Consider the following 14,421-nt stretch of genomic DNA (forward strand, 5'->3'; position numbering starts at 1 on the left):
TAATCTGAAAGCATCCTTGCAATTTATTAGTGCGACTTTGCAGTTTGCAAACCAAACGCTGAGCAACTCAAGGATATCAACCACGGTGAAATATTTATTTTCACTTACAACGCAAATGCTCACTGCATAAACAAACTTGGCACATACTCCCTCCCTCCCCCCAAAATAAGTGTCTTGGATTTGTCCAAAAATGGATGTATCTAGACATGAAGGAAAAAGTAGAGCAAAGCAATTTCTGCACTGCATGACTCAAGGAACTACAGACAAGTTGCAAGGAAAGCTACTGGAATTAAACCAAGCGACGGCATTTTTTATATGGAACCATGGAATGGAAGGTTATACGGCAGCTGCTGAGACGGCAGTTTTGAGCCTTTTGACGTCGTGTGCAGGTGAACGGGAGACGTTATCCACGACAGGATCGACCGATGCAGGAGCCTTTTCTTCGTACGCCGCATCATGCACGCCGAGAGCGGCGCGGCCAGACGGGTCGAGGAGCTTGGACCAGGCGGCGTCCCATTCGACAGCTTTAGCGGTGCTGCATGCGACGCTGGGGCCTCCTGGCACCGTTAGCCTAGCAGCGTTCTGCACAAATTGAAACGTTGATTTAAGTTTTACGATGCAGATGAAATGGTTCACAATATCATGATGAGATTTAGAGGCTGGATGTGGCTTCTTGACCTTGGGATAGAACTTCTCGAATACGGTCCTGTAATAGTAGGCCTCTTTTGTTGTGGGTGTGTTGTCGGGGTAGACAAAGCTAGCGTTCGTCATCATGGAATCCAACACCTGAACATGAATAGGAGATACTGTCAATTCTGATGGGGGTAAAAAGTGAAACAAAAGCATTGTAAGACAAATAAATAAACAGATTGTCAGCTTATGAATGGTTTGACAAAGAAAAGATGGTATACATGTGCATTAGCATGGTCCTTCAATCCATCAATCCAACTGTACCCAACACCATCGCTGAATTGTTCCTTTTGCCTGTAAAGAATGTGCTGTTCACAGAAAATAAGTCTTATGAGCATGCAAGCAAAGCTTGCACAAGCAACACAGCACATATAGCACAATAAAAAGATGAACTTCTCCAACCTTGGGTAAATAGGGCTTCTCCTCGTCATCAAATGCATTACGCAGAACCCATTTCTCGATCCGGCCAAGATCACGTCTTATCTAAATTTTTTTCAAGACGATAAAGATAAGAAGATGGTAATGCTAGTTATAATAAATGAATACAGCAAGAGTGAGATTAGTGTATTATCGCAAAAAAATACATACCATCTTACATTCAGGATCCAGGTCCATTGCTACATTGATAAAGCTTTTGTCGAGAAATGGAACGCGGGCCTCAAGACCCCAGGCAGAGGTTGCTTTGTTCGCTCTCAAACAATCATATAAATGAAGAGCTTTTATCTAAATGTCATATAACAACTCTAATAAGTTGATCAACTGACCATGTTGTGCATATACACCATGAAAAAACGAAAGAGCAATTCTGTGTTTGTTTACCTTCCTACAAGTCTCCTCATGGAGTTCCTTCTTGTTTGGTGCCTTATGAAAATAAAGATAACCACCAAATATTTCATCGGAACCTTCTCCTGAAAGAACCATCTTCACACCCAATGATTTGATTTTCCGAGACATTAGAAACATTGGGGTACTTGCTCTAATGGTCGTTACATCGTATGTCTCGATGTGGTAAATAACTTCTTCCAATGCATCAATGCCCTCCTACGATTTCGTCACATGAATTAATAACTACAAAATGACCCTTCCTCTATGCAAAGGACGAAAAAAAATTAACGAACCTGCACTGTGAAGTGTAATTCATGATGGACAGTGCCAAGGTAGTCAGCAACTTCCTTAGCAGCTTTAAGATCAGGAGAACCCTACAAAAAATGGAACGTGTTAAGTTTCTGTCCTATTGTATCCTCTGCTTGTATCACTCAACTAAACATTCCTCCTTTTCTTATAAAAGATACTCATAAGAGCAACAAAACAACTTAAATTTTGAAAGATGGCCTGAAGTGATTCTCAGCAATGAGGATAGACCAGTAAACAATATTGAGAAATGTACCTTCAAACCGATGCAAAAGGTGTGCAGTTGGTTTCCCCACTGCCTGGCCACTTTTGTTTCTGCCAAGTGCCGTGAAACAACAGAAGCCACCAAAGAAGAGTCAAGTCCACCAGACAAGAGAACACCAAATGGCACATCAGTCATGAGCCTCTTAATAACAGCCTGCGAAATTTGCAATTCATATAAGAAAATATAGTAGATGATATACGTGAAGAAATTAGCTTATGAAATATACCATCAGACACAATAACTTATTTATACTCTGTACATACTTAATAACCAATTAACATGGTTTTGAATAACATGCAATCTATCTAAGATGTTAATAGAGAGATCATTGCACTAAAACATACTCCCTCCGTCCCATAATATAAGAACGTTTTTGGCACTAGTGTAGTGCCAAAAACGTTCTTATATTATGGGACGGAGGGAGTAATTGTGATTGCAAGAGAGCTGCAATAACCTATTATTACTCATGAATTATGAACCAGGGTATTCCAAACAAGCATCGCCTAATCAGAGGCATCGATACATCATATCAACATGAAGCAAACCAAGAAGAGATTAACATGAAATAACTATAAATGTATACTTTATGCATCAAAAGGTGCAAAAATGTAACAGAGAGCATAAAAAAAGGTGTGACCTTCTCAAAACTCTCTCGGATGAGGAGAGGATCGTAAGGGGTTGAGGGAATGCTTTCTGAAAACCATGGGGGGTTGTACCACCTCCTTAGGCCACCTAGCATAAATGTTAGAAAACAGATTACCAGGCAAGACAAATGGATATCTGAAACAACTAATAGTACCTTATACTATTTTTGCCTTCAGAGTTTGCAAATCTACATGTATGGTATAATGCCTGATAAGATCGTCAATTTGTCACAAATTCATTAAGACATTTGAAGTTTTGAACCTGCTTTGCTTGAGTACAAGTGTCCAGGGGGGAACGATATGAAGCGCTCGCAATCATCACTCAACGCCTTCATCTCTGAAGAAAACCATACTGACCCTGGAATAACAACGAACATACAAATTAATGCATAGTGGCCACTACATAAATGCATAGAGTTGAGCCAAGTTGTAACAGATAAAAACACTACAGCACCTGCTTATTCCAGAACAATGTACTTGCAAATACAAACAGCCAACTATATTTTTCAACAGTTCACAGAACTCAGAATCTTTGGCATAGCTAACTCCATATAATGAATTTAACAGTCAGCTTGGGAAATATTGTGTCTATCCACATCTTTTCCATCAGATATTCAAATTGCACACTATCATAGGCATCACAACCTAGGCACTCCCTTAGTCTGGGTATACAACATATTTTGATTGGCCAAATATTTGACCAAAAAAACAATCCTACGATATGTGAGTTATGTGACACAAAATTGATACCGTTTGAGTCGAATTCAAAAGCTTTTTCCTATGATTGTGATTCTGTAACTAGTAACAAATATTATGGAAAAAATATTGTCAATATGTCTTATATATCCAGATAGAGAGTGGCACCTGTATATCCTAGTTATCAAACTACAGGTGGTGAGAGACAGCACTCCATATTTTGTGGGATGTGAGCCTATGATAGATCTAGGGTTATTATCTTTTACTGTTTTTTTTGCAAATTAATTGGCCTTGTCCAATCCTATTCTAAGGAAATAGGCAAGCGGTGATATATCTACTTCTAATCTCAAACTGAATTTAAATGGGCCTACATGCAACCTGTTTTTCTCCTCCTCGTGATACATGGATCGACCACTGAAACAGTTGCATGACCAAGCAAACCAATACCAAAAGTCCAGATCAAGATAAATTTGGGAGGAAAAAGATAATAACTTCATGTTCATGATTTTGATCAAAGGGACAAAGTGCCTATAAGAACAGAATCTCTGCATACCATCAAGACCCCAGCCCATGTATAAAGGACAGATACCAATAGCATCGCGTGCAGCGATGAAGCTTTTATCACGTGTGTCAAGAAGCACAAACGAGAACATGCCATCCAACATATCCACAAATTCTTCCCCATATTCCTCATACTGTGAAAACAATATAGTTCGAAATACAAATGTTAACAAATACAATATATGCACTGGAGGACGATGCTTAGGTAAAGACCATAAAAAGTGTTGGCAGAAGCCAAGCTACACAATAGGACGCCAAAAGAAACTGAACACAGAGAAATAAGAGTACAAACTTACTAGGTGAGCAATAACTTCGCAATCACTACCAGTTTGGAACTGATGAGATTTCAGCTTAGCTTTCAGTTCTTCATGATTATAGATCTCGCCATTCACCTGGAAAAGTCAAACAGACAAGATGTGGTTAAAAGAAAAGAACAAAACAAAACATATTTTCTCAATTGCTACAGAAATATAGTGGATAAAAGGTCGTGTCTCAGAGATGCAATGAGCACAGATCGGAGACAACATTTATAAAATCCCATCACAAAATTATCCACAAAGAAATGCTAGTTACCAAAAGCAGAATAGTGAGACGTAATCATATGTTATACATGGAAATGAATCATAAAAGCACAGATAAGAACAATGAAAACAGTAAAACGGCATTCCCACTGCAGATACTGACCGTCACAACAACTGTTTTGTCCTCGTTGTACAATGGCTGGTCTCCAGATGTAGGATCAACAATAGCCAACCGCTGGTGCGCAAGATAGCAATCCTCAAAGCTGTGTATACCACTCCAATCAGGGCCTCTGTGCCGTAATCTATGAAAAATGGTAGAGTAATTCAGTGGGTGCATAAGATTTCATATACTGAACCATGTGTCACCTAAGGAAATTTGAATAACAAGTAGCACACAGAAATTTTAGTTCATGAAGATCTCTGAATCCAGTTCAAACTAATGCAACTTTGTGTTGAAGTCAACTACTCACTCTAATCTAAGGTGCAACCTTGAGTACTGTCACCCCATGACCGTGCAGTTCCTAAAGTGGGAGAAGTTGCACAGACTAAGTGATAAGACATAGCAAACAAAAAAGTCCTAATTCTGCATAAAAATATTCCATACTTGTGCACACACACATTAGGGAGGCGTTGCTACAGACACTACATTTTCATACATTTGAAATCACTAGAATTTAGGCATATGCAAGACCACACAAGTGAAGCACTTTGTTAAGTAAACAAAATGCCGCTAGTTTCCAAATTATCGTGTGAACATTCCGAACCTCAACGGACACACGCCTACATACTGTACATACTCTGTTCCCTAAACCCAAAACCTCATGGTTCCTGAGGACGTAGACACGAGACAGCAATCACAAACAATTTTACAAAGTTGACGACAATTTCCCTCGCATATTAACAACTCATCTAACATAAAATCCTGACAAATATGTCCACACCAAATTATCCAGATAGCTTTTCCATCAAACAATAATGACGAATTGACGATGATGTCGGATAACTAAAAATGGTAAATAAAGCGAGAGCGACATCACAGGGCCAAAGTGGACACGCAGCTCGCCTACTATTGCCAACCGCACAAATCCGCCGCCAACTTCAACTCTATACCTCCGAGACGGGCTAGCGCGCACGGGGCACAGGACCAAACACGCAGGGGCGAGGCGGGAGGGGGAAGGGGGGTGAGACGGCGGGGCGCGTTACCGGCGGGAGAGCTCGATGATGCGGGAGCGCTTGGCGAGGGAAACGTCGCCGACGCCGAGGACGGCGAGGATGCCGCACATGGTGGCGGTGGCCGGCGGGACCTGCGCGCCGACGAGCTCTGAAGGTGATTTGACTAATCGCTGGGCCGAATGGACAGAAACAGGGAACAAGGTCGTACCTTAAGCCTCGGTGGCCAGACGCCGCGGACGAACGGGGCGGGGACGGCGATGCCCCGACGAGGACGGACGGGCGACGGCGACGGCGACGTGCGGGTGGTGGTGGATGGTAAGGTACGGTGCCGGCGGCTCGGTGGTGGTGGTAGAGCAGCAGGGAGGGGGCTAGGAGAGATGCGCGTTTGGGGCTTGTAGCGGGCCAGGCCGATCGCGCAGATTCAGCCCACGAAGGCCCTATTCGCCACATTTGGCAAGTCGGCCATTTTTAATTTGGATGAATGTATGCACCGAGTGAAAATGTAGATAAAATTACAGTAGTTCGCTCAAAGTGTGTGCTATGGCCACAGAAAACTGTTGCTGGTTTTGACAGATTTTGGAAAGGTCCAAATTATAATTTATGAGGTGAGAAAATAAAAAATAAAAAATAAAAGTAGGTGAAAAGAATGAAAGAAATTAATGCGGGAGCAGCAAACATAGGTCACAATTTTTTCTTGATCTCACCTAGGCGACAATTTTTTTTGTGAAAAGAAATAATAATTATTGGGGAAGACGTGCTGGCTAGTTAACTTATGACTGAACCCCCAAAAAACCTATGATTGAACTTGTTGTAGTGGATATTCTTCTCCACGTAAAAATGGACGCCGTATTGGAGGAGAGGGAAAAAAAGGCCAACATGAGTGTACTTGCCGCCGTGGAACTTGACGATTTCAGGTCCGACCTTGAAACCCAAGAAGAAGTAGAACAAAAAAATAGAAAAAAAAATGGAAGCGAAAAGAACCCTAAAAATGAAGATGAATCTATATATAAAATGGAAATGTTATTTAGTTGATGTCACCCCTCCTAGCGTAAGCGTATGTTGCCATTCGATCTCCTGGCACGAATCATGGCCCAAGGTTGGTGCCATGCAGCAATGTGTGTGTTTAAACTTGCTATAACTTATAAGTGGTTAAATTTTAGCCAAAAAAATCTAGAAATCCCGAATTTTGCACATCTTTGAAAGATCAATAATCACTAATTTTTTCCATGTGCACATTACAAATCCCAAAAGTTGTCATATTTTTTAGAGAACAAATTTTCTAAACTTGCCATGTGTATTTTTTTTTTGCTACGCACCCATTACAAATCCCAAAAGTTGTCATTTTTAGAGTAAAAAAAATCTAAGCTTGCCATGTGCAATTTTAATATATGTAGCATGTCAATTTCATTATTTAAAAAATGGCAATTTTTTAGTTAGTCCAGGGTAATTTTATTACTTACATCATGGTAGTTATGTTGTAGGTGCCATGGCAATTAAATTATTTAGACCCTGGTATTTTTTGTAGGTAGCATGGCAATTAAGACCATGGTGGTTTTTTGTAGGTAGCATGGCAATTTCATTATTTTCGACCATGGCAATTTTATTAATTAGAATTGGCAATTTTTCATGTCTTTTACACAAAAATAATTGCCTATGGACCATTGCAAATATATTGGACTTATCTGGATAAAAAAATTCATGTTGAAATTGCCACTGGGGCAATTATATTGTTTTACAAATTACAAAATGGTAACATTTTTTGTAGATACAATGCCACATTTTTTAATATACCATGGTTAAATTTTAAATCAGAGGATTGCAATTTTATAAAGCGTAGCATGACAATTGTAAATTTATGTTTCTCTGCTTTTTCTGTGTTAGTTTTTTTTTGCTGATGCCATTTTCTTTGCCAAAAAGTACTAAATTGGGCCTAGCCCATATATTCCCCGGCTCTTACTAGGCCAACTGGGTCGCGCTAGAATCACACTACAACGAAAGAGAGAGGGGCACTGGTTGGATGGAATGAATCTCTCATAGCAAATGTTTCGTCGCCCCCTGGTGCCTTCCCCGGGACGATCACCAACTATTGGGTCCTAAAAAATATATGACTAAACCGCTCATCATAAGTCTTTTCCACATAAGGAATCAACCATGGTTGCCACTGAAATCACGTTTTAAGGTCTAACCTAGAAACCCCATAGATATACTATAGCAATTGTTCCATTGGTTTCAAATTAGTTGAAGTTCTATTTTTGTACCAAGTCAACCTTGTTTAAGTTTGATAAGTTCTGAAAACACTTCATGACTCTTTTCCTCTCGCAACTAGAATGGCTAGGGCACTCGTCCCTTCCGGACTTCATCATCGAGCCAGTGGATCTGCCTCCCTTCTGCATGTTGCTCGGGCAATCGGTGGTAGGGAGGGGTATCCGGTTGCCTCGACTTCGGCTAATAGTTTAGCTTAGGATTTTTTTTCCCCACGTGGGTGGCGCTTCATCTTCGAGCTGGTCTTTTGGGTGTAGATCCTCCTCAAGTTCGGCCGCCGGGACAGAGTCGGGAGAGCTCTAGCGTACATTCTTGTTGTCTCCTTGGGACGGCAAGGTTGGGATTTCTCACGTGGCGTGTGTGATGATGAGATTTGGTACCAGAAGTTTCAGATCAATTTAAGGGTCCAATGGTGATAAGTGTGGCTGGGGCACAGGTCCTTAGGGCAACATGCACAAAAGACTTTTTGGTTGTCATCGACAAGTTCGGGCTAGCTCTGATAAGGGAGTAGCGAGCGCATCGGCGGCTTGTTCTGGCGGTCGTAATGATCGTTCGATGGTCTAGGATCCTCGATGTTGTACTTCAAGAGAGCTTTTATAATTGATCGAAGTCCTTTTTTGTACAAAAAATTTGCTTGGCCAAGTCTATAGAAAAGATATGTTAAGATCTGTAACATTAGTATGAAATTATATATTCTATAGTCTAAAATGAGTTATTCGGATATTATAGATATTGGTACATTTTTACATAGACTTTCTTTTTTGACATCTACATTTTTAAATAGACTTGGGTAGTTCTGAAGCGGAGGGAGTACGCAAGATGGCATGATTCGTTAAAGTACCTTCCAAAAGTGTGATGAATCATACCTTCCAAATTCCGAAGAGACGAAAAAAGCATTCCCTTCCTCTTCCTGTTATTAGGGCACGTGCATGCTGTTGTTCATGCCCCGGCCAAATTAAGGAAGCAATCTCTCTGCGTCCCGAGCGACGACGATGGCCTTCCTCATGGGCGTCATCGTGAGCCTCTCCTTCTGGCTGCCCGTGTCGGCGCTCTTCTGCTGCGCGATCTACCTCTGCCGGAAACCAGCGGAAGCGCCAGCGCCAGAGAACGTGGCCGCCACCGCCACGGGCCGAAGAAGGGAGCCGTGGAGGCTGGGGTGCTTCCGGTACTCCGCCGCGGCGGGCGGCGGCGGGAGCGGGTCGCCGGAGAAGGTATGCGCGATCTGCCTGGGGGAGCTGGCGGCCGGGGAGAAATGCAGCGAGGTGCCGGCGTGCCGGCACGTGTTCCACCGGCGCTGCATCGCGCTGTGGTTGGAGAAGAAGAGCACCTGCCCGCTCTGCAGGGAACCCATCGCGCCGGCGGCTGCCGGCGACATTGTTTAGCCGGTTAGTCTGGCTAGGACTAGCTTTGCTTGTGCATGCATGCTCCCTCGTGGCTAATTAGTTAATACAGTTGCGGTTGGGCCCGGATCAATTGTTTCTTGTTACTTGAAGACGCATGGGCTCAACCTCTGATCACTGCGATCTGCCTCTTTGCCGAATATCCAGAGTACTCGATGAAAGACGAATTACTCTTGGCAAAGTCTTTATCGAGTTTTACTCTTTTGTTGAGTAGTATTTTTTATCTTGTCACTTGGTAAAAGCCATGTTTACCTAGTGCGCGATAAAATGCACTCGGCAAACAGCCAGAACGGCAAAGGTAGTTTTTTCTGAAGTGAATATCGCCTAACTTCGTTGTTGATATCGTCTCCGTAAGTGGCACACGCGAGGATTACAATGCCGGAGCCAAGTAGGCCATGGAACTAACCAGTTAGCATATAGACGACGAAGCATGTTAGAGAAAAATTAAGACGAAAAAATGTAGAAAAATTAAGAAGAAAAAATGTAGAAATGTAGAAAAACACCTTGTGAGTATCTTCGTAGTAATTAAATGAGACAAATAATTTTTCATCAAACAATAAAATGATGTTAAATAACTGAAAATGTTAAATAAAGTGGATGTCGCATCACCCGACCAAAGTTGAACCCACATCTCGCCTACTATTCCAAACCATCCAAATCCACCGCCAACTTTGATTTTAGCCCTCTGAATAACGGTCACGCAAACGGGACAAGACAAACACGACAGCAGAGAGAGGTCATGCATGGGGCATATTACTGGCAGAAGAGCTTGATTTGTAAGAAAAACTTCGATGTAGAAACTTTTATCGAGGAATGTTTATGCAACGCGAGATTCAACTATTTGATATCTTCTATTTAAGTACTTGATGTCTTCCAAATGCATGAAGCATACCCAGAAATCCATGTGAATCTCGGCATAGTCGATATGTGGTTGATGGCAATTATTAGAGCGATTTTTCTACTAGTGTTAGCTCTTCACTTGAGATATATTCTTATGATGGATGAAGAACTAACTTCGGTGTGTGTATCGTCTATGCCAATATAAAAAGACCCAAAGGGACAGATCTAATTAATCTCGGTCATCAAATCATGTCAATCCAACGACCTAGACTCTTTTAATGTCAAGCACTCAACACGTTTAGCGTGCAGTTAATTTCATGCCAAATATAGTGTTAATCGCATAATAACAAGCAAATAATATCCTACTTAATACCCTCATGCACATAATACACTTCTAAATTAACGTGCATTGCACGTACACATTGACTAGTATACTACTTAATATTCGCATGCACTTAAAATACTTTCAAATTAACGTGCATTACACGTACACATTGACTAGTATATATAGTGTGTGATGTCCACGTAACTCCATATTTTCTCAGGTGCACGACACATGAGATTTCTCAGGTACCGGCCGGGGCTGTTTGTGTTGCCTTTGTGAATCACACTTTCCAAAAAATGATGCTCTAACATGGCATGCCAATCCAATTACTCACCGACGTATTGGCATCCATGTCGGGCTCGCCCTCTACTGTACGTACGCGTTATATAGGGTGTCCGTAGGGTACCGTTGTTGCTGCTCCATAAGAGACCCCCGGCCGGCGGCCAGAGCCGTACAAGACTACAAATAATCTCCACGCCCTGGGCGACCAAACGTGTCAACCACTGCCATGGACGACGGCTCGCTGATTGCCATCGTCGCATTTTGCAGCGTCGGGCTGTCCTGTGTGCTTGTCTGCTGCGCCGCCTGCTGCTGTAGTGGACCGGAGGCGGCCGAGGGCCGAAGGAGGAGCGACACGTCGCTGCCTTCGCCCAGGCCGCCGGTCGTCGCCGCCGCAGGTCCGAGTTGAAGGGACGCGAGGCCCGAGCAGCAGCACGAGAGGACTGCGGCGCCTACGCCGGAGCCCGTCGTTGCGGAGAAGCCACGGCTGGGGCACTTCATGTACTCCGTCGCGGCGGAGGAGGGCGGAGTGAGGGGGGCGTCAGAGAAGGTTTGTGCGATCTGCTTGGACGAGCTGGTGGACGGGATGGAGTGCAGCAAGGTGCCGGCGTGCGGGCACGTGTACTGCCGGGAGTGCATCGCGCTGTGGATGAGGAGCCGGAGCACCTGCCCGCTGTGCAGGGAGCTCATCGTGCTGGGGTCTGAGCCGCTCTCGGCAGCCGAAGCAATGGTCTAGCTAGGAGAGAAGACATCCGGAGTTGCGGTGCAAACCAAAGGAAAACTACGTTCCAGAGCTTGTCAACATAGTTTCAATTTTTTTTATAAAGACAGCTCCCTCTTCGATTTCTATCGATAGAAATGGGGTTGCTAAAACTCAGTCGAATGAGTTTTAGTCAACTCTCGGTCAACTCGCTGACTATTAGATTGTTTTGTTGCCGTCATAGTCTTTTTCCGTCTGCTATGTAGGCCATCAACTGACAGATTCGTCTTATCTTTTTCGCACCTCGTTCTCTTCTTCCCGTCTCCAAATTTCGATATATCCCAGTGGGACACCTAGCGCTGCTCCTTGGTACCAACACCATGACTGCCCCCCCCCCCCCTCCCCCCCCCCCCCCCCCCCAACCCGCTGCCACATCCTTAGTCACCTGCAGCCGGCAAGCTGCATCCACGGTGACCTGCGGCGGCGATTTGTGTTTGAACCATGGGGTCGACAAGCTGTGTCGGCAACCGTGGCGAGCTGGATCCATGGTCGCGACCAAGCCTGTTGTGATGTTGCAACCGTGGTCAGTTTGTGCTGGAACCAGCATTCGGAAATGCTGGGACCGTGGTCACCATGTGCAGGAACCGGCATGGGCAGATGCTGCGACCGTGGTCACCAAGTGTTGGAACCGGCATCGACAAATGTTGGAACCGTGGTCGCCACGTGCTGGAATCGGCTTTGACTAATATTGTGACCGGCATGGGAAAATCTTCACCCCATCGAAAAAGCTTCAACCGGCGGTCACCATGCTTGCACGAAAAGTATGTAAATTGACTTCCATTTTGTGAGAGAAATGGTTGTACAGAAACAACTTTGGATTATGTTCATTATCACAATGTTCTCCAAAGTGTGTGCTAATAAGGTCACAACAAAGCTGTTGCTGGTTAAACAGTGGATTTTTTGTCCTAGACAAGCCCATACACCCAACTACCACATGGGAGGCGATTTCACATCACTCATAGTAAGTGGTACTCCCTCTACAAACAAATATAAAAAGTTTTGGATCACTAAAGTAGTGATCTATAAGAAGTTTTAGATCACAAAAGTAGTGATCTAAATCGTCGTATATTCGCTTACAGAGGGGGTATATAGCATTTGCGGCCGCATTTGGATCTTCCTTGTTGGGCTAGGCCCTTTTTAGTTTAAATGAACTAGTTGAACCTTCAAGTTGAAAAGGAGTCTAGAGATTTTTTTTTGAGGGGAGGGGGGGGGGGGGGGATATTTTTCTCCTTTAGAACCGCAAGCAATGAAAAACATATCTTTTTTATATATACAGGCAACCGTACTAACCAACTTGCAACCGAACCCTAGTAATTAAAAGAAACTGTTTGAACCTCTTGCAGCGAATCTTCTCTGCATAAAAATGGACACGATGAAGAATTAAAGTTGGCACACGCGCGCAACTAAGGCTTCATTTAACTAGCATTGCGGTGGATTATCATAGTCCCAGATGCTTCCTCATATCTGACCTATAGAAACCCAAGAAATAGCAATTGCACAAGATGGTATGTGTATGAGATCCCAAAAGCAAACGGCCGGGCCGTGTTTGCGTTGCCTTTCTGAATCATACCTTCCACTCAATAATGCTGTCAAAAAAGAGCATACTTTCCATTTATAAGGGCCACACGGTCCATATCCAACTCAACTCATCTTATACAGTAGACGTAATCGAGCTAGAGCACCGGCCGAAGAAGCTGCGCCGTCGTTACCAGCCCATATATACTGCAAGAAAGAGATCACCGCCGGCAACTGATATAAAGCCGTGAAAATCAAGCAATCTCCACGTCCCGATCGACCAGAGCGTGCCAACGACGGCTATGGTCGACCCTTTTCTGGTCCTCGCCCTGGTTTATGCTTTCGGGCCGTTTTTATGTGTCGCGCTCTGCGCCTGCGCGAGAGCAATCACGTCGCAGGAGTCGCACCCGGCGCCCGGGCCGGCGCCGGCACCGGTCGTCGCCGCCGCAGGTCCAAGTCGAAGCGACGTGTGGCCCGAGTCGCATAACATTACTCCGGCGGCTCAAGCACCCGAGCCGGTGGTCGTGGAGAAACGGCAGCTGGGGTACTTCCTGTACTCGGCGCCCACCGCCACGGAGGAGGATGGCGGAGTGAGGGGGGCGTCGGTGGTGGTGTGCGCGATCTGCCGGGAGGCGCTGGTGGGCGGGGAGGAGTGCAGCGAGGTGCCGGCGTGCCGGCACGTGTTCCACCGGGGCTGCCTCGCGCTGTGGATCGAGAGCAAAAACACATGCCCGCTCTGCAGGAGGCCTGTCGTGCTGGGGTCAGAACCCCTCTCGGCAGCCGAGGAGATGGTCTAGGAGAAACGATACCGTGAAAGAAAACGGTGAAAACCAAATGAAACTATGCTTCAAAGCTTGTGAAACATTTGAAAACAGAAAATAAACTATGTTGTTCAGGCTGGCTTGATGATTAACCCACGAAGATGTTTGTTGTTATATCTTCAGAAGAAAGTAAATTCATCACTTTCTCTTGCACCATTTTTTAACATTCTGAATTTTATGTGTCCTTTTATCGACTAGCACTTTTTTAGGCTAGTCATAGTGGGGAGTAACTTAGAGTAGTAACATACATATGTTACTAGTCTATGTTACTACCTCTATTATGGGTAGTGTCATATGTGTGGTAACATAGGTGTCTTCATTTATTACTTTGTAGACTCATTTTGCATTGGAAACTGCTATGTGATGGTAACATATTATGTTACTCTATTTGCCTCTCTCCTCATTAACTACTTGCTACCTCACCATTTTTGCTTATGTGGCATCTATGTTACTACCTATGTTACTCCCACTATGACCAGCCTTATTAGAAACAAAGACACGCGCATTCATATACACGCATATACACTTATCCATATGA

The 14,421-nt window shown here is 44.0% G+C and overlaps 3 protein-coding genes across 4 annotated transcripts; 2 read left to right on the forward strand and 1 right to left on the reverse strand.

Moving 5' to 3' along the window:
• LOC125531288 (asparagine synthetase [glutamine-hydrolyzing] 2) lies at positions 1-6,045 on the reverse strand. 2 transcript variants are annotated; one of them, XM_048695702.2, is made up of 15 exons: positions 5,890-6,045; positions 5,712-5,812; positions 4,672-4,810; positions 4,284-4,379; positions 3,980-4,121; positions 2,993-3,088; positions 2,724-2,818; positions 2,078-2,239; positions 1,809-1,889; positions 1,510-1,731; positions 1,279-1,413; positions 1,093-1,173; positions 912-998; positions 679-786; positions 1-582 (listed from the first exon to the last, which is right to left on the reverse strand). In XM_048695702.2, the coding sequence occupies exons 2-15, from the start codon at positions 5,789-5,791 to the stop codon at positions 337-339; spliced, it is 1,770 nt and encodes a 589-aa protein (XP_048551659.1). In that variant the 5' UTR covers positions 5,792-5,812; positions 5,890-6,045; the 3' UTR covers positions 1-336. The 2 variants fall into 2 exon arrangements, with proteins under 2 accessions (XP_048551659.1, XP_087388710.1); XM_087532584.1 differs by lacking the exons at positions 5,712-5,812; positions 5,890-6,045 and adding an exon at positions 5,572-5,702.
• Positions 6,046-8,911: 2,866 nt separating this feature from the next.
• LOC147992922 (uncharacterized) lies at positions 8,912-9,499 on the forward strand. Its single transcript, XM_087541855.1, has one exon. The coding sequence runs from the start codon at positions 8,936-8,938 to the stop codon at positions 9,323-9,325; it is 390 nt and encodes a 129-aa protein (XP_087397981.1). The 5' UTR covers positions 8,912-8,935; the 3' UTR covers positions 9,326-9,499.
• Positions 9,500-13,364: 3,865 nt separating this feature from the next.
• On the forward strand, positions 13,365-13,859 carry LOC125539888 (RING-H2 finger protein ATL8-like). The gene has a single exon (XM_048703429.1). The coding sequence runs from the start codon at positions 13,365-13,367 to the stop codon at positions 13,857-13,859; it is 495 nt and encodes a 164-aa protein (XP_048559386.1).
• The last annotated feature ends 562 nt before the right edge of the window (positions 13,860-14,421 follow it).

The sequence above is a fragment of the Triticum urartu genome, chromosome 1A (genome assembly GCF_056163025.1).
Source record: "Triticum urartu cultivar PI428250 chromosome 1A, HENAU_Tu73, whole genome shotgun sequence".
Classification (NCBI taxonomy): domain Eukaryota; kingdom Viridiplantae; phylum Streptophyta; class Magnoliopsida; order Poales; family Poaceae; genus Triticum; species Triticum urartu.